General features: G+C 36.8%; 1 protein-coding gene across 2 annotated transcripts in view; it reads left to right on the top strand.

Moving 5' to 3' along the window:
* The first annotated feature begins 839 nt into the window (after positions 1 to 839).
* The window catches only part of LOC126808956 (large neutral amino acids transporter small subunit 1), a 48,565-nt gene continuing 27,697 nt past the window's right edge, over positions 840 to 21,707 (top strand). For both annotated transcript variants that reach the window (XR_008787468.1, XM_050534038.2), the window contains exon 1: positions 840 to 1,521. Coding sequence is in view for 1 of the 2 variants with exons in the window: in XM_050534038.2 (XP_050389995.1) it covers positions 996 to 1,521 (526 nt within the window). In the remaining variant the exon portion in view is untranslated. The remainder of the gene's footprint in view (positions 1,522 to 21,707) is intronic.

The raw sequence follows: 21,707 nt of genomic DNA on the forward strand, positions 1-21,707 counted from the left end.
CCTGTCAATTGGGTTTTCTCCGGGTCTTCCGGTTTCCTCCCACTGCTAAATACCTCTAGGAGCAAGCGAATTCTAGAAATAAAATTGAATCACGAGTATCTCTCTGTCTCTCTCTCTCCCTCTCTCTCTCCCTCTCTCTCTCTCTGCTCTTCTTTCAAAATACTTGCTTAAGTCTCTATTTACTGTAAATAAACGTTAATTTGGACTTTTCAAACGTTATATTTAAGAAATATTGAGACTTGTAACATTCAATACATTTGAAGGTAGTCACAATATAGCATGTGGGCGTGGTTTGTTTTGTTTATGAATTAAATAACAATATTGATATTTTAATTATGCCAAGTTTTCTGTCAAATATAACGTAAATATGTAATCTGAAACAAATGTGGAGTAAAAATGTAAAGATTAAATAATGAAATTTGCACTTATGTAATGATTGTGAATAACCTTTTTTTTCACACCTGTTAAAATTGTTTTATCTATGTGGTATAGGTTTACAAGTCATAAAAATCAGGTAATTCTGTGACTATAGTTTATACTCAGAGTTACGGTACTTTATAACTTGTAAATGTTCGTTTTTATGGTATAATAAATATATATCGTTTATGTAGGCGAAATACATGTATGATGAAACACTACAGCAACATATGCAATTTCGAAACCGCATAGGCATAGAGGTATCATCTACGTTATTGCATCATGGCTTTCCGGTGCGTCTAAATCACTATAATACACACGAATTCTCTCTACTTAATGAACCAACACCGCCTCTACCAACCAATCAGCTCATGAATACGTCACCGTCTGTTCATTGATTCCAGACACCGAGGGACGGCTAAGCGAGCTGACAACAACATGTAGAGTATAACAGTCAGTTGCTTATCGAACACGCGCACATTTCAACTCAGTGCAGTGCTTCAAGAGGGTTCACTCTGTTTCCGCTGTTTTGTGTTCACTGAAATTTACATTAGTCGCTTGTGACAGACCTTTACAAAATGGACGATACGGCTTCTCCGATGATACCGGAGCCAGACTCCAAAAAATACACAGTTAATAGCGATAAGGCTCCCGAGAATGGTGCCGTGTCGACGCCGGAGGGAGAAAGCGGTCCAGTGGAACTTAAACAACGTATTTCCCTTCTTAATGGATGTACTGTTATTGTGGGGTCCATTATTGGATCGGGTATTTTTGTCAGTCCCAAGGGAGTTATGGAAGGATCCGGGAGTGTAGGATTGTCCTTAATCGTCTGGATTCTCAGTGGTGTATATTCTATGATTGGAGCTTATTGTTATTCCGAATTGGGAACCTCCATCGTCAGATCCGGTGCGGATTATGCCTATATCTTTGAGGCTTTCGGACCCTTTTTGGCTTTTATAAGACTTTGGGTGGAATGCATGATAGTAAGACCATGCTCGCAAGCAATTGTGGCCCTTACGTTTTCATATTATGTTATCGAACCGTTGTTTCCCGACTGTACCCAGCCTGATGATGCGGTGAAGATTTTAGCTGCCATATGTATAAGTAAGTTTGTCTAACATAATCTTAATTAACCAACAATTCATTATCTTCTCTATTCTTACCCTGATTTTATTTCAGTACCGACATATATTTATTTTAAATAATGCCAGAACTTTCGAGCAGTTCCACAAACCAAATGGGGCGTAACGATCGAATATATCTTTCAGTTCAAACACGTGGCGTGTTTAATCATAATCAACAAACAATTCATTACCTTTTATATTCTAACCTGGGTTTATTTCAGTGTTGACATTTCATACTTTATTCATTATAATTAATGTCAGAAAGCGGGAAATGTTCCTCAAACAAAGGGGCGTTAGGAAAGAATACATGTACCTTTCATAGTTCAAACACGTGGTTCAGCTAAATCCGACATGAGAAGGCTGGACGTTAAGGTGTCGCTTCATACCATTGTGTTGTATACTATAGTAGAACATACCAGAATGTTATTCAGAAAATGAATACATTTTTCTATAGATAATAAAGTACACTCCTATATGCGTGTATTTATTCATATTCAAATTATTTCATATTAATTATATCGACATTATTACAAAAACCCGGTCGACACGGGCTATCAGAGTTTATAATATGGAAAACAGGATGTTTTTGTTTGTCACTGACAAGTTGAATACTTTACGACGCTTGTCTTTCTCAACAAGGAAAAGTTAGTCGTAAATTATCTAATGTTCAACATACTGAACAAAAGAACGATAACCCGCTATTATTGGTGACAAGGGTTTAGGCAGCTGCTGTTGAACTGTCATCAACAGTCATTAATAATTACGGGGAAACAGAAACCATTTTACGGGGATATTAATTGAAACATTTTACCCCGCCCTTTGTTAACAAGAATTTCAACATTTCCACTTTATTAAGGAAAGTCTGATTTTGATAATGGCAATGTTTTACATATTTGGGAATGAAAGAGTGTGTTGACACCCCCAACACTATAGACCCCTACGCGCAAGCGAATTATTGAAATAAAATGGCCTAGTTTGTGTTGAGTGGGCGTACCCCCACCATCTCTCTCACTCTCTCTCTCTCTCTCTCTCTCTCTCACGTAACTGTTCTAAGTGTGACTGATACGACAACCCTGGGCTGTGTTCTGATATACATGTATATAAATCGTTCTCCCGGACATAAACAGTAAAATGTACGCAAAAACACATGTATACAAAAAATACATTCACACTTGTTGTTATGTATAAGAACAATGATAATTCCATGACAACCTGCTTGACTGAACACGTTTTTTAACGTTATTATAATAATAAAAAATAACATTGACGCCTGAATCGCCGATTAAAGCGACAGAGCCAGGTTTATCTCATATCTATAATCATCTGTATAAATATTTGTAAATAGCTCTTCATCAACTGTGATTGTTCCGGCTCTACACCTTCAAACCATTGTCAAATGAATCGAGAGTGAAGTACATGTCGGCTTCTACTAAAAGCGACTCGTAGACCGGCCATCACAGATCCTAAAACATAAGCCCTTTTCAAACAATCGGATTAAACTATGTAAACAGAACCGTAAGAACACGTGCTTGAAAAGAGACAAGCGTGCAAACAGTTTTACGCGCCAAAAATGTCGTATTTTGATATTTATATACGGGCTAGTCGTGGACGTGTCGTCGCGGATTGCATCATCAGTCCAGCCACGTGTCTGTCTATTTCTACCTGGTGTTTAAACACATCTACAGCTGCTACATATAATTATGGCCCTCCCTCCCTCAATATATATAACTATAATATATCTATATACGTCTATTATATATGCATGATATATACAATATAATATATGCGTATATTTATGACTTAGACATGTGGGTCTGTTTTTTTGACGTGAGATATCAGTATTTTTAACTTTAATTGCACATGTCTATTTATAACGGGTTTGTTTTTAGGGGGTTGTTTGATTTGTTACATAATGTAGGATAACTTTGGCCATTCTTTTCTCTTTTTCGTCTGATTTTTATTGTTTCTTTCTAGAGCACTAAATACCACGTCTGTCATTGAGTCAAGTGGGATTGTTTCCATCCCACACTTGTTCGTGATAAGGATTAAGGTCACCTGTCCAACATCGTGGGTTTTCTCTGGGTGTCCCAGATTACTCTCACTGCTAATATTGTACTATGTATATATTATATATGTTAGTCTATACATGTTCTTCTTGTAAATCTTTTCGACACATTTTGTAAACAGATTTAAAGATATATTCACGTGTTACGTACACACGTATGGATGTGTTTTGGCTGTGGGTACTTATACAGTATTAATACATATATACATTATAATTATATACAGATAATCCTTCATTATTGGGATTATGTATATTAAGTATAATTGTGTTTAGAGGGCACCTTGTACATACATTCAAATACAAACTTTTATCTCGTTCTAATCGTTCTCGTTTTAATTACTTATATATTTGTCATTCAGTAGTACATGTATCTCATAAACACATTTTAATACTTGTAGTTTATTTTCTGCACTACTTCACAGGTGTAAATAGAGTAGGTTACTTGAAGTCGAAACGGTGTGTTCTGAATGTTTTGTAGACAAATGAACTGGGGTTTAACGCCCTACTGTTCTGCCCCGACTGGGCTAATGAAGACGAGCATACGTCATATAATATCCGGATAACGGTGGTGCCGACTAATCTTCATCGAATTCCAACTGTCAAATATTATTCTATGTGTACACCAGAGAGAGAGAGAGAGTGAGCGAGAGAGAGAGAGAGAGAGAGAGGTCATTAGTTAACGTCAGTTGAACACAAACTAGGTATTTGGAGACTACCACCTGATACACTTTTATTCCAATACTAACACGAGGTAAGGCAGGCGATGGTTCCTGTTTTGATCATTTAACTCGGGTTGTTGGTTTTAGTGTTCGTAATAATACATCCGGGTCCGATTATTGGTCAATAATAACAGTATGAGTAACACGAATATGGAAGCAATTACACTGAAATCTGGGCTATATATATTTTATTTTTAAAGCACCAACATACCAGAGTAAAGGTTTAATAAAGAGTTAATACAAACGATGGTTACAAATATAGATAGATAAATTATATAATAACAATTACAATACATATATAGATAACAATTACAATACACATATAGATAGATAAATTATACAATAACAATTACAATACACATATAGATAGATAAATTATATAATAACAATTACAATACAAATATAGATAGATAAATAATAACAATTAAATTACACATATAGATAGATAAATTATATAATAACAATTACAACCCCAAAAAATTGAAATATTCGAACTTTTTTTTATTGTGCATTTAATTGCCAGATCGCCGATTGAAAAAGAGCTAGAATATCACTTTGCATGGTAATTTCATTTTCAACTGTAATTTTAACGGTACAGATGTTACGGTTATAGCGCTATTAAAATATAGATATTAATTTATTGGTAAATCGACCATAACAAATCTGCTGATATAGGGAATATTAAATTATTAATAACAGACTATAGCACATCTGTAGATAACTATATATTATTAAATAAACTATAGCATAGTGGCGGCACCAGAAATAACCAATAGAGGGGACGCGAACTCCCAACACTTTTCTAGAAATCCCAGACGAAATACGCCTTTTAGAGTACGGTATGTCAATTGATAAGGAATACGATCAAACAATTAAAAGCGCGGCTTTTTTATTGTGGATGTTCCATTAAACGTATGATCTTTAAATCTCGACCTCCCGAGTTATAGTCCTTTGAAAACGTACATATTTCGTCTTCATTAGCCCAGTTCGGAGCAGAACAATAGGGCGTTCGTTAAACTCCATTTCATTTCATTTCACTGTTACATATTGCACCTATAACGGCTTGGGCTGCCTGGCCGGAAACCCCATTTTTCAAGTCGCAGCGTGGGAAAGGGTTAGGGGAGTTTATGACGTGACTGAACTACCCTTAATACATGCGACTTTGCATCTTAGTTCCCGGATGTTCGCTTAGTTCAATATGTTTAGATTACAGTATGAATAATGGCGTAGTTATTACAGTAATGACGTAGTTATAATGACGTAGTTATATATATATATATTTATTACAGTAATGACGTAGTTATTTATTTATTACAGTGATGACGTAGTTATATATTTATTACAGTATATGAGATAAGTTATTGATATAACAATCTGCTTGTTATTGCATACGAGTAAGTTTAATAAAACAAACAAATAAAACTAGAATTTACTACATGTACTTCTGAATTTATTACATGTAAAGTGTCATTACGCTTACATCTATCTTTATCAAGTCTATCTATTAAGTTTTTTCCCGGTGTATGGGAAGACGGAATGCACTCGTTTTATACCCTAAAATTCTCCTTTCATAATAAAAGAGATACAAAGCTTTTTATTCCTCCATAAATGTGAGCAAGAACTCTCCGATTTCTCAACTAAAGTTTAGGGTAGTAGTATGGATATAAAGTTTGACTACTCCACATTACACCCGTACTATCGGGAATGATATATAAAATGGACTTGACGCCCTACTATTCTAATGCGACTGGGCTGATGAAGACAGGCATAAAGTGTGCTTTGAGGGAAATTTTGCTCGGATTTATAGCTATGATGATTGTATTTTAAAGTAGCTAAGTCTCTATCCAAAGTCTTACACGTTGAAAACACCAATTATTTGTCAATTCAAATCAACATTGATGTTGTGATCTTACCGGGAAAAGGTAGGCTTCTGATATCCAATATTTAAGACAAAATAAGAATTTTACCATTGGTACACGAATCGTGTACCATAGTGTGTTTCAGTTTCATTTGTAACATATTCCACACCTCATGTCAAATGGTGACGCCATATCTTATCTGGAGAGCATGCGCAATAGATTGGAATAACCAGACGCTAGAAATTTGCTATTCGGTTGAGACTTGAGACTCATGCCGTATTTTGCTGGACATAACTGATTTGAAATTAAGAGTCAAAACGGAAACAATTGAATGTAAATCAGTTTATATACAATCAGATTACATTATTATATGCGTTGCGACCCATTTGGGTCAATTTCTAGTTCCCAAATATTAGCGATTTAGCTCCTTTAAATATGCCGAGAGATTAACCGAATATTAAGATATTTATTATGAGAAAGTTTCAGAAAGGATAAGCTGGGATTCCATTATTCTGTAAGAGTCTAATGGAGCTAATCTTGTCTTATAATAAATCTATTATTAGAACACGAATGATAATTTGTTTACCTATTAGGACTATACTGTTGGTAATTAGAAGATTTAGGTTAATGGCCACTACACGTCAGCAAACTGCATGGTAGTTGAAATGAAATGAAAGACGGACAAACGCCAAGGATTGTGCAATGAAGGGAATGTTGCCATTAAAGCATCTTTCTTCTTATACTCTTCGCCGAATTTCAACATTGAAGGGGTTCTTTTACGTGAACGCCAAAGTGTACACGTATTTTTTCCCAGTCAGGCCCGTCTTTCCGCACCACTGAGAAGGGGAAACCACGCTGGAAAATAATGGGAACTTTTTCGACCAACACATAATATCCTGCATTTTTCGGCACTAATTTCGATAGCTACTGATCCATCTGGGGGCCTACGAGATTCCTCGATTATCGCGAATACCTAGTCTCCTCGTTCTAGCTAAAATCAGTTGCAAAGTTCAAGGTTAGTTCAATGTCAAGGTTTCCGTGGCAGTCGTCATGTTTGATTTGCGTGTGTTTGTGTCACAACCTCTGATTGGACACTACGGTTTACGTGTCTGTGTTAAAGGGAGATAACGTAGCTGTAGGTTCGCTAATTGCAGACCAGTCTAGCAACGTCTAGATGTTGCAACACTCGCGATCGTTGCTCTAGGAACATGCTTACTCACAGAATCACAGTGACTTCCACATGACACATGCTCGTCGTCAAGAAACAGGACGGAGCAGAAAAATAGGACGTTAAACAGAAATCCATTTCATGTCATTAAAGAAACATGAACTGCTAGTTAAAATGTTAAACTTGTTGACTTTCATTGTGTAAGACAAGACCGTATTTCATATCATTAAAATGTCAAATTTGCAAAGTTGAGCTGCGCGTCTCAGTAGTAGAAGTATCTGGTTTATTAAAAGTTACGGCGACTCGCTCTTATTTTAAAACAAAATGACCAGTGTTACTTAAGAAGACACACCATGGCCTTTCCTACATTTGAATATAACATTGTAATTAAAGTATAGCTAAGTCTCTAACTCAATATCATCAAAAATATTCGACATTGAAAACACGAATTATTTGTCAATTCAAATCAACATTGGTCTTGTGATCTTACAAGGAAAAGATGGGCTTCTGATATCCAATATCCAAGACAAAATAAACATTTTACCATTGGTACACGAATCATGTACCATAATGCGTTTCAGCGCCAGTTGGAACAAAGGACTCAAAGAACGCGGCTAGACATATTCCACAAGTCATGTCAAATGGTGACGCTATATTCTTATTTGAAGAGCATGCACAATAAATATCATCGGTGTAGACTGGAATAACCAGACGCTAAATATTGCCATTCAATTGAGACTTCTGGCGTATTTCGCCGAACATAACTGATTAGAAATTACAGTAAAACAGAAACGGTTGAATGTAAATCAGTTTATCTACATTCACATTACATTATTACATGCGTTGCGACCCATTTGTGTCAATTTCTAGGTCTCTTATATTAGCGATTTAGCTCCTTTAACTATAATTCAATTATACGTAGGCATGCGAATAACTGTCCAAAACCTATCTCTTTTTAGAAATAAAATAAATAATATTTATTTAAATGACAGGGACAACGTATAGTCGTTCGGATGGGACGGAAAACCGAGGTCCCTTGTGCACATTGGCGTGCGCGTAAAATATCCCATGGCAGACGGAATTCGATTTAAGAATGGGTCGTAGCACAATGTATGGCACATGGCGGTCTTAATTAGCCCAGTCGGAGCAGAACAGTAGGACGTTAAACCCCATTTATTTCGTTTATTTATTTGACATAGAACCTGCATGGCTCTTTCATAAAAACCATATTTAATATTTATATATGACTATGGGGTTTAAACTTCGTATTACTAACTACAATGTGACTTTATACATTATTTAGACCGAACAGTAGGGTCTTTTAACATAATATTATTTATGATATCACTTAAAGACATAACAGTCCATTAAAGAAAAGCTGGCTGTGCGCTCTGTAAGGCCCTTTATTATTTGCCGCTTCAATGAGAGAAAGACAGAAATGAGGTTCAAGGTCACCTCGATACGACTAGGCTATTTCACTTGCTGCAGTAATACCCTGCGCCCCGCAACCGCAACACCACCACCCAATCCTAATATATATTTAGCTCATTAAAAACAGCAAACCCGACCAACAAACATTGTTTTGTCACATTATATCACCACATTATATGACCCAAGTAACGACCCTTGTTGCAGACCACATACTAGTAATTATACTGCAGACCATGGAATTAATTATATAATAAAATTTTATAAAAATGACTGTGTATTATGACGAATATTGTCACGACACGTAATGCGTGTTTATTAAGAAAGATAATTCTGTACTCACGACAAATGAATTCGTTACATTTAGCCAGAGTTAAAAGCCTTGTTAAACGAAATTGCATAGATCATTATATACATGTAGATAAACATAATGCATAACGACAAGGTGTTAATAATATACCTGTACATGATTTATGTATATCAACAGTTAAATATAATTATACTTTCCCCTTGAATGGAATTTCAAACAACAATGACATTCCATCGGTAAAATAAAATACAAAATTTTCAGCAACAAACGTATCACACCTATTTTAAAATGATGTGTGAATGGCGAGAAAAACTTTTTAGCTATACACGTACCAGTAATTGACTTGACAGGTTGATATCGTAGATAAGCAGACTTATTTTACAATTATACCATGTACTTGAATTTGAATGGAGAGATAAAACATGCTTTTTGAAACGTATTAATTAAACATCTTTTGGGACTGTTGAACAATAGCAGTTACAGCTGTCTTTACTTGAACTCGAGCTTAAAGGAGCTAAATCGCTAATATTTTGGACCTATAAATTGACACAAATGGGTCGCAACGTATATAATAATGTAATATGAATGTAAAACTGATTTACATTCAATCGTTTTCGTATTTACTCTAATTTCAAAGAAGTTATGTTCGGCGAAATACGCCAGAAGTCTCAATCGAATGGCAATATCTGCGTCTGGTTATTCCAGTCTACACCGATAGTATTTATTGCGCATGCTCTCCAGATAAGAATATGGGGTTCGACATGACTCGTGGAATATGTCTAGCCTCGTTCTTCGAGTCGCTTGCTACGAATTGCGCTGAAACGTATTATCATACACGATTCGTGTACCAATGGTAAAATGTTTATTTTGTCTTAAATATTGGATATCAGAAGCCCATCTTTTCCCGATAAGATCACAACACCAATGTTGATTACAATTGACAAATAATTCGTGTTTTCAATGTCGAAGGTTTTGGATGATATTGAGTTAGGGTGATATCGCAGACAAAGTTACAGCTGTAAAAACGTATTATTTATATAAGTTGATGCCACACAAGTTTAAATGTGTATAAATAACGTATAAGTGTTTACAAGGTCATTGATACAGAACAATAGCCTTATGACCTATATTGTACTAGTATATATTACAGCATTATGTATGGTACCATGCCTTAATAATGATATTTAGATATGTGTAGGTATAAACCGTATCAGGAACACGTGGAATTCATGTGACATCTAATTTCAGTTGGAAATGGGTGAAGGATTTGAAAATGCCAGAATTGTTATTGTGACATTCTTGAAGTCACTTATTAGGTCATAGTTCTCAATCACTGACAACGGCAACAAGTTGATCATCAAGTTGATCATCGATCGAGAGAGAGAGAGAGAGAGAGAGAGAGAGGGGGTAACTTCCACTAGGTCATTTCGAGACTAATATATGTTCAATTTTATTTCAATAATTCGCTTGCACATCGGGGTCTTTAGCAGTGAGGGAAATCTAATGATCTGGAGAAAACGCAAGAGATGGACAGAGGACCATACTCCTTGTAGATTTCATTTGATTTACCTTTAGAAAGGCTGTGTTCAAATTTGTGTTCCACTAGTCATCGACAGTCATAAAACTATAACTAACATGCCCAAAATCACTGATCAAAATAACACATCAGTCCAATTTTATCAATCTTTTACCTAAATCAAATATGTTTAGCCGCGTTTTGTAGAATTCTATTTTCGGTTGCTATATTACTCAACACTAATGTCATGCAGTAATATATAGTTGTTGTAATCTTAAAATGCTACAAGTTATTATATAATAATTTATTATTGTAGCCAAGATAATCAGTTATTGTAGTCAAGATAAGATAAGAAAAAAAAAGTTTACTTGAAGTAGAGTAAATGAAATAGGGTTTCACGTACTTTCCTGCATCAACCTGGCATGATACGCCATGCAAGGACATTTCGCCCGTACAGTGGCGTTTCCATCTGATCTTCATCAAATGCCAACTGGCAAGGGTTCTTGGCGGGACCTATGTTTATTGTCCCATCCGAAGGGCTTGGTCCTTGCCAGGCTCCACGCCCTGTACCAACTGACAAGGGGAAATAACGTTGAAAAGAACCCAAAACCTCCTGGTGGTGAGCCAGCCTACACCACAATGTATTTGGTCATTATACAAGTGGGATTGGTCTGTGGCCTTTCTTTATACCATGATACGCTTCATATATCAGTTACTAACGTATCGATATCGAGGAACTCCCAGAACCACGTGGTTACAAATGGAGGCTGCCATCTTGAAATTTGATCGTTGGCAGTGATGGTAAAGACATGCACGTGATTTAATGGTTATTCTCACTATTACTATTTTCGGACATTCTAGATATAGCACAGAACGTGTGAAATCGACAAGCATCTTCGTATCCAATCGGTGAAGATCTTCAAAGAAAGCGTGAATCTTTAACAATGTGTAAGGAAATAGGCCAATGATTATGGTCTGTATTCGTTGGTGATTTGGTTTACATTCCAGGTCTATTATTAAACAAGTATGTCCGCCTTCCCTCGCTGTCAATAATGCCTCTCTAAATTTAGACCATCATATTGCTTTCTAAGTTGTTTAAGTTGACCTGATTATATAATTGACCGAATCCATATACCCCCTCCCGATAAATGGACACACCCCAATATTTCAAAATTGTCGAAAAAGGATCATTATTAATGGAAAGGCAATTGTGAATATTCAATTAAACATATTAATATTGACTTTCATCAGATTGAAAATCAAATCACGGGAGGTGTGATCATTTACATTATACTGTTTCATGTTGTCCCTTTGAGGGTTGGGACTGTCCTTAATCAGAGGTTTGGTGAAAGCCACCGCCTTGATTTTGCAGTAGATACAAGACAAGTACTTCTTTGTTTACGATAGATAAATGCTTAAATAAATGATAATAATAAAAAAATACATCCAGGTAAAAATGTTCTCCACTTTACTTCATTCTGGCATACGCACATTAAATCATATAAGCTAGCTGTCTGCCCTCTATTATAGGCGTCATCAGATATTAATAATGTATACCTTACAGGTATATGCGAATGTTTTTTTTTTTAAATTAAACCCAGTAACTGTCTCTAATTTAATACGGGTACAGCCAATGCCTGTAGGCTTGTCTATATTTATAACATTTAAAGATGATTAACAACTTGACACTGAACTTACTGTAGTGCAACTCCTCAACTCCCCTGATACACTCGTATGAATCTTGATAAATAAAACCCCGACTAATAAAGATAGTAACCGATCAACTGAAGGTATCTATTGATTGAAGGACAGTCTAGATACACGCCTAACTCCACAAGATGTGTGTCTCCAATTGGAGAGAGAGAGAGAGAGAGATCTGGGCCCACCAAACCAGCACTGCACCTGAATATCTTAGGACAAACGAGCACTGCACCTGAATATCTTAGTACAAAGTTTACTGTGCATGGTTTGATATATTTACCAAGGCCATCTGCAGATTTCCTTATGGCCACGAGCTGTTTACATCTCGTGACCTTGAGGAAATCAGCAGGCGGTCTTGGTTAATAGATCTGACCCTGTCTCATACCGTAGACAAAAACACATTAAATGTACTTCATGATTAGCAGTCAAAGTCCTTACTTGTGCGAGATGTTTTTGCCAAAAATAAAGTAGAAAAGCATGTTTTATGTACTTGTTGATATCGTATCCGTTGAGTCTTACGAATATACAGCGATTTTTGGCACGAACAGGTAAATAATATAGGTAAATTGATTAATGTTAACAGATAAAGAAATACAGGTATTAAACACAGGTATTACAGGGATTGGTAGTATTATGTAATATGCATTCCGCCATATAAACATATTCAGTTCATTTAGGTAGGGAGTGTGGTAGTAATTATACTGAGGCAATATTAATTATCTCGTAATACTTTACTAATTTGATCGGGTTTTTATTGTCCATTTTTCATACACAAGATCAAAGGAATCTAATATGATCGTTTTTATTGTCCCCTTTTTCATAGATTGGAACGAAGGAACAGAAATCAAAATCAAATGTTTGTCTCCAAATGACCGTAGTATTGCAGTCTGATTAAAATACAGATCGGTATATTATTTCGTTTCGCCTTTACTCTCGATTGCCTCCACTACATTGAGATGTGACTGCTTGTAGTGGGAGGTCGCGCCAGGAGTCATGCGAGTGACGTTTGATTAGCTATTCGATAATACAACTTTTGCTTTGTTTTGTGTTCAATCGCCGCAAATGTCTACCCACAGTTCCGCGCGCCACACGACAAAAATTCGACTCAACAGACCATTTGGTTGGCTAATCCGTCACGTCAACCAGAATGCGGGTTATGTAACAACTGTTCCAGATCCTAATGTAGTAAAGCCAAGTAAAAAGAAATTTTGAACTATACACAACGAAACGAAATAGGATCTTCGTTTTGAACAGATTGGAAGTATTAAATCCCATTCTTGTAGACTAGTGTCCCGTGGATCAGTTCTTGTCAAATTTCTCAAACGCGTCTCAAATAGATCGTTTTTCTTTACAACTACTTGCAATAACAATGGTGGTCCACCTTCTGATGGTAATACAATACCATCCAAAGAAATAAATTCGGCCCACCACTGCGTAGCGTGTACATTGTACGTAAATAAACCATTTGTAGTTGGAATTCGAATTTCCATCAGAACATACTTCACGACAGCCGACTGTTTTTATTAGGTCGGCTGGTGCATAAATGTCGGAGGTTAAACCATATTTCATTTTTTTTACAAGCCCACAGTGAAATGTGGTTGTCACCCTGTCGGTCCGTACGTCCGTGGGACACAATTACGTGTGGACACTCTAAAGTTATCATCCGATTGACCTGATAGTTATGCGCAGGGTTATGCTTTCAGTTGAAAATACTTTTCCACAAGTATTTATCGGGTGGTTATTACCAATGTAAGTATGGCAATTTTGGTATATATGGAAAATCTGGATTCACTGAAAAACACCATGGAGTGCACACAGGACAAAAATGTAAGGGGTTCCCTAACTGGTAACCTGACGATAAGGGCTATCTGCTCGAGTGACGTCAAAGGTCGCACGCAAAGATTGTCTGGGCATAAACTTGATGGTGAGCTTAAACGTACATCAGTCTCTGAGATAACAAAAAAAAAAAAAAAAAAAGAAACAAAACACGGAAGAAGACGTAAACAGTGGATAATCCGGGAATTAATTAGGCTTCGATATTTGTGATAAAATGGACAGCGATTAAAGACAACATCGTCTTGTATGTGCAATGAATTCTGCTCCGGCTTGGCATCCGTTGCTAGGTACCGCGCTAGCGAAGTCACCTAACACAATCAAGGCTTCTTTTAATAGATTTTTTTTATAGCTGGGGTTTTCCCTCGCGAACACAATGTTTTGAGAAGGATATGAAGCAAAATGTTGATACTAGATTAATTAGTTTGAATGTGTTTTTAGTCCAAATATATCATCAAATCACCCAGTTTATACGCGAGAAGGTATCTTTAATAATAAACAGGACATACTATTGCATCACTCTATCTCGCTCTATACAAGTTCGAACCGGAATATCAATGAATAGCAGTCATCCATACACACAATTCATAAATAACTTGTGTGGGGCGTATTGCATCATAACAACCAGACAAGTTTGTTATTGTCCTCGGAAAACGAGAATAAGTTAGTAGGCCTACTAACGTTGTAGCCCAGACATTCGTTCGATTTCTTTTGGTGTCATGGGATTATAATTTGGTTGAATTCATAGGTCCCTCGCCCGTCATTCGCACATAATTATGGTCTACCTTTATCAGCATCTAGTCGTTCAGATGGGACGAAAACCCAGAGTACGTTGGTCTACACGTTAAAGAATCCTTGGCAGTTGAAATTCGACGAAGAAGTTGTTAAGCCGCAGCCCGGGCAAAATCCCCCCTCAGAGTAAACTACATGGTGTATGCCCGTCTTCATTAGCCCGGTTGGTGCAGACAAGTCTGACATTACAGCACATTTCATTTAATCGGACCCGACCTGATGATCTCGACTTTTATATCGGTAGTCTAATTCATCCTTCAACAGATAACGCTTAAAGTATTCAAAGGCTGCAGGTTTGGAATATCTGGTTTTGCTAGGACGGGTTGGTAAATACCACATTCACGCCCTGCATCTGTTATAGACAATATAATGGTCGATATGTTATTGGTATTTTCTCATAGAAATCTGTGTTGTTCCACTCCATTCCGTAAGTCAGGCTGTAAAGATTTGCGTAACAATGGTTCTAGGCGGGTTCCCTACCTGTGTTGGCAGAAAAAAGTTCCTCGGGCTCAATTTTCCTGTGGTTGGTTTCCCCTTGCTGTGGTGCATGCAGGACGGAGGGGGGGGGGGGGCTGACAGTGAACAATACATATTTCATCAAGGAAATAAGTAATTTTGTTCCAAATAGTGGGCCAGTGCACAGACACTTGAAGGGATTAAAATATAACTTCTTACTACTGCTTAACTATAAATTCAAGCAGTCGTAAGAAGTTTTATTTTAATCCCTTCAAGTGCCTGTGGGCCAGTGGGAACAATTTTTCGACATTGTCGTGGCGACATTCAATCACGTACGTGTTATAATTCTTCTTTGGTTGCCATTTTAAAAAGGAAAGAAACATCGCGTAGCCGTTAGATTTGATCAAATCACCAATTTATGTGGTACGGTTTCACCTTTTATTCAATGGGAATTAGTTTATTATATGATAAGCTGTGTGATAAGCTGTGTGAAATACAGTTTGGCACAGTTTGATTAGAAATTAAGGAAATTATAGGCCAGTAACATTTTTGTTAATCAAATTATTGCAAAACAGTCAAAGTTTATAAGCAAAGAAAGTCATTAGAACCATCTACGTCTGTGACCGGAGGCATGACGGACAACATGAGTAGCGGAACCATTTCTAGCCCAGTCGTTGCTAAGAGGAAGGATGTTAAATCTTAATTAACATACAGTAATTAGTTGATCGGTTTTGAAACGCAAATAAAACGAAACGAAATATTAATAACCTCCGTATAAACATGATGATGCAACTTTAGGCGTGTTCATGCAATTCAAGTCAAGTCACGTGACAGTAGACGGCAATCGGAGTGTTTCCCGCCAAATCAAGACATATTGGACTGCTCGTGTTTAATTGACGGCGGCTGTTACTATGGTAATTAATTGAATTGCTTTGTAAGACCGGAAACGTGAGCGAAGCTTTGATTGTTACGATAGAAGTTTTAATTAAATGAATTTCATTCTATTTGAGGATCGATGGAGGTTAATCAAGGTATTTTATTGATGTTATATTTATCAGATAAATGGCGTGTTGTGCTTGGGATAATCGTTTACGATGTGAGGGGGCGTTAGGTATGGTCTTTGAAACATGTCCTGAAATGAAACAGACATTTAAAAAAAGAAAAATGAAAAAAAAAAGAAAATCCTCCATCGCATAATTGAAAGTATTCGTGTAAACAGGACTGGCGTCTTGTTCTTGATCTACCTTTCCATGGAATAAGAAGAATGTTTGTGTGCCGAGCAAGACAAATTTTATCCCCAGGGGCATGTCTATGAATTTGAGCAGCCGGGGGGGGGGGGGTGGAAGGTGGAGACAACGTCAAGTTTGGCGTTAGGTTGGGAAAACTACCCGCGAATTTGATAGAATCATGCAGAAGCTTTGAGACAATATTTCTGCTCATTTAAGTGCATACATTTATAATAGGATTACAGTGGAGTGAGCTAAAACGGGGTTATTTCCATGTATATAGGAGAAAAAAAAATATTCTCTGTCTGATCCCCCTTTCACACCCGGGGTTTTCGCCCAACCTGAACGATTTCGCACTGTCCCTTGTCAGGCCCTCCGTTCTGCAATACTGCAAGGGGTAACCCGGCCGAAACTTTCTCGGCCAACACCGGAAGTGAACCCTCACACGATGAACCACCCTGACTCCCATTGTTGTATAAACAAACACATACCTCTATGTTCTTATTTGTGATATTTATGTCAATGGTATTGTTAAAGGACACGTTTACTGACTAACTTGATCAGCTCAAACCATTGACCAAAAACCAATAACAATGGCCACGGTCACCAGATGTTGTTTGGCCTATTAAACGACACGTAGTCAATATCCGTTCAAATTGATCCATACATATTCAATACGATTTTTATGATAATAAATTTTCAATTAATATATAGAGAGTCTCGTTTGTACAAGTTAATATGTTGTTTTCATGGCTTCTAAAGGAAGTGTGAACACATAAAAAAGGGAAACATGACACCCAGACAGAATAACTTTGAATTTACGATGCTTTTTATGTTGTTTTAGAGATGAACATTGATTAATGAAATGATTCTAGAAATTTCTTTGAAGTACATTCAGTATATTTCGAGGATTTTTAGAAAGATACTTTGTGTATAACAGATGTTAACCGGAGTAGGACCGCATTACAAAACAGTGTAGTAATTGTTGGATATGGCGGCCATTTAGGACAGAGATCTACTTTCGAAATAGAGTAGATAGTTCTCTGCGTGCAGAAAGCTCTCCCGCCATTATATTAAAGAAAAATGTGGATCAACCATCTTTCTAAAATGAATAAAATAAAAAAAAATGGGAAATTCTACAAATGGTGGCCGTCGACCCCATTACTTCCCCCCCCCCCCATCTACGACTGATTATAGTTAATAGAAAATCGTTGAAAACACGCTCGGGTAGGGGTGGGAAGGGTGCTGTGGGACGGAAGTGTTACACTTATTACTCCCCCATAAGCTACGCAATTAAAATTGATTTGTTTTTAAAGAAGAGACAACGGAAATCATTCAGACAGATGTATCATTGTGTTTCAACCATGATTTGTTGATGTAGGGTATAATAAGTTTCATTCTACAACCGACCCGACTTGGCTTTTTTCCCACGGGACCGGAAGTAACGACGGTGCAGATTGTAATAGACCATGGTGGAATACTGCACAACAAAACACAACCATAACAAACAATACAACTATGCATACAACCATGGAGATAACCAACAATTTTCAAATAAAATGTGTTTTAACGCCATACTGTTTTTCTCCATCCGGGGGAGGGCGGTCGAATGGTTAATGAGTGCGCGTTGCATCATAAGGTCTGTCATTGGGTCGACTGGCGTGGTTTCGATTCCCCGGTTATACGTCACAAGGAGTAGGATCGCCTGTCCAACCTCGTGGCCTAGTTTGTGTCGAGTGGACGTTAATCTCTCTCTCTCTCTCTCTCTCTCTCTTCTGCAACCGAGATAAGCAGGGTGGATGAAGAAAGTTTTGCCAGGACATTGGCGTTTCCTTCTAATCTTCATGGGCTCTCGCTAGCGACTACTCCGATGGACCGGTTTCTAGTCTCATCCGACTACCGGTAGGTCTGTTCTTTGCCGGGCCATCAGAGTACCAGACTGGAGTACCAGAGTACCAGACTGCATAATCGAATTCCGGGATGGAGCTTGGGATACTCACTGAGAATCAATTCGATCAATATTAACGCAGGTATATAGGCCTACCGCCGACACCTTTTTTCTACTTTATTTATAGCTTGCGTTACCGTTTGAAAACATTAGGGATGTACTAAAAGAGATTAAATTCCTATCATTACTATTTGTTTAAAATTTATTTTCACAATGCTAATAGGTATTAAACCGACATTCTTCGGTTTCTCGAAAAAATAAAGAGAAGAAAAAAAACATATAACAAAGTCAACGTTAGAATTAGTGAAAGAATAATGACTTCCCACCTGTCATATAAAGCAAATAATTTGCCAGAAAACGAAATGAAATCTTCCCACTCTAGTCCATATATAGCTTTAATGTTGACGTAATGACAGAAAGGTATCACCATTTTTCTCAGGTTGGCGAATGAATAATTGCCTGAAAATCAAATGAAATATTCTTACGCCCTTATTCTATTTAACTATTATAGCGAGAACTGTCAGTTCTGTATCTAATCTTGCCTAATGTCGCTTTAAACAACTGAATGATATACACTGTATAAACCCAAGAAACATCCAGTTTAGAACCTATTAGAAACCTGGTCAAATATTCTTGTATTTAGTTTCAGCCTCCGCGGAGACAGCTTGTTTAGAAAGAGGCCATCCCTATCTTCAATACAAAAATAGAATTAAAAATTAATAATTAATTATAGTCTCAACAGTCGCTAAAATATGGGACTTCTCAGTCCGGCAGAAATATAATTCTACATTCTTTTTTTAAAACTCGTATCATGTTAATACTATTTAAGCGGCGGACCCGCAATTTGGCGTGAAGTATATGTTATACGACAGGTGAAATATGAATGATATAGCTACAATATTTTTAATTATTAAATAGTGTACTTGTTTTCTCTAGGCCACCCGATACAGAATATAGTACTGTATTGAGACAAGATAGAGGCTGGGTATTTTTTTTCCTAACAATATTTATTCAATCAATATTTACATAATCTAAAGATACAATATTTAATTATGGGATCTGAAAAAAAGTCGGAGTTATAAATTCATTTCCCGTAATAAATTATTTACAGATATATAAATACATTGTTTATAATTGTAATTATGAATTGCATACGGTTACAATTAAATTACAAAAGCAAAAATATTTAATCTCGCTTAATAAAAAAGTTATCTTGGCTATTGTACACAAAATACTTAATATACCGAGGTTAATATACCGAAAGTAATGTACAGAGGCTGGTTATTCAGATAGTCCCTACCTTAGAGGTTTTTTTTATTATCTCGACTATAAAATCGATAATGAATACGATGAAAAAAAAAAGTAACTAAAAGAGAGCGAGTAGAGTTGGCTTTAATATTAAAGCAAAAATCAATAAACCTTATATAGTCATCACCTCTACGCTATACTCTGAGGTCACACATATTAAAATTTTGCTTTTTGAGGAAAAACAATGAAATGAAATGGGTTTATCGTCCTGATTTTCGGCACCGACTGGGCTATTGAAGAGGGGTATAAGCCATGCAGTGTGCTATGAGATATATTTTGTCCAGATAGCGACGCTATGGCCTAAAGTTATTTCGAATTTCAACTGCCAATGGTTCTTTTACATGCCCTTCAATGTTTACACTGAACCTCGGTTTTGTGCCCCTTCCGTACTACTATACGTTGTCCTCTGCCAGACCCTCTGTCCTGCACCACTGAAAATCCCGATGAACTTTCTTGGCAGCGATCGAACACGGGACGTCCAGGTTAGCTAGCCAATGTCTTTTGTTTTACTCGATACAAACAAAGAAAAGGTACTTTCGGTTACTCTTCTCAGGGGCTTTTAGTCCAAAATGTGAAAGAAAACAAAAATTCGCGAAACTATATAGTGGCGTTTTATTTAAATGTGTCGAGACCCCGAATAGTTGCAATATTGTAGAAGCGTATTGTCTTGTGTGGCTGGAGCAAAACGGAAGTAGTGGAACCATTTCTAGACCCATTAGAACTAACAATAAAATTGGTTTGGCCTTCCTTTCTAGGACAGATCGATAACAGATAGTTGGACGACCACACGGCTGTAAAACACCCGACAACTTCAGTGTTAGAAAAGGAAGTTACGATAAGAAGTTAATGCACCGACAAAAAAGAAGATAAAGTCAATGATTCACATGTCCTAATATTTTTTAGCCTTGGTTTAATTTTCGGGTTGGTACATGTCATTGATGATGATATTTTGCAACTGGCTCTGACAGTGTTAGTTAAAGAAGTCAATACAAGTAGTTAATACACCGACAATAAAAAAGGATAAAGTAGATGATTCACATGATTTGGTATCTTGATAATCGGGAGTGACTAATTTTGGGTTGGTAAATATCATTATCACGAATGTTGATGATAATATTTATCACTGGTTCTTACATTACTGTATGTAAATAAGCTGTGAAGCTACTGGCCAAAAAAATAGGATTTAACATTCTGAAGTTGAACCAGTTTATCCCAGAGAAAGTACAAACACATCCGTATCCCAATAGTACCCGGCCTTCATTCTCTGTGAAAGCGTAAAACACTAGACCAATAAGCAATCTTGAAACGAGTGGATTTCGTGTTTTCATTTAGCTAATTGGCGGACAGATCTATTTGAATCTTTCTCGACCAACACCGGGATCAAACACGGGAGATCCACGTTAGCGATCCAACGTCTTATAACTCACTAAGCAATGGAGGCCATTGCGACCAGAGTAATGAAATAGAATGCATGGTTGTTAAATCTTACTTTTTATGAATCCATTGACGTGTTGAGCTGTATTATTAGTTTTTACGTTCAAATATCCCGGAATGTTTTTTTTTGTTTTTATTCAGAGGAAATGGTGTGACCTTTAAACGATAATAGTTGTAGGCAGGTGACCTTTGTTACAAGCTGTCCTGACCTTTATACGAATAAGTAGGTCTATCCGAACATACCTGTAATACGTAACTTCATGTGGTAGACTCATACTAGACTTACGCTGTCTGTATACAATCAGCGCCACTTGAGAATAACGAAACCTTTGAAAAAAAAACCAACAAAAAAACATAAAACAAAGGACACCTTCCAAAGAGGCTTAAGGGGCCATATGTGGCA

The sequence above is a fragment of the Patella vulgata genome, chromosome 1 (genome assembly GCF_932274485.2).
Source record: "Patella vulgata chromosome 1, xgPatVulg1.2, whole genome shotgun sequence".
Classification (NCBI taxonomy): Eukaryota; Metazoa; Mollusca; class Gastropoda; family Patellidae; genus Patella; species Patella vulgata.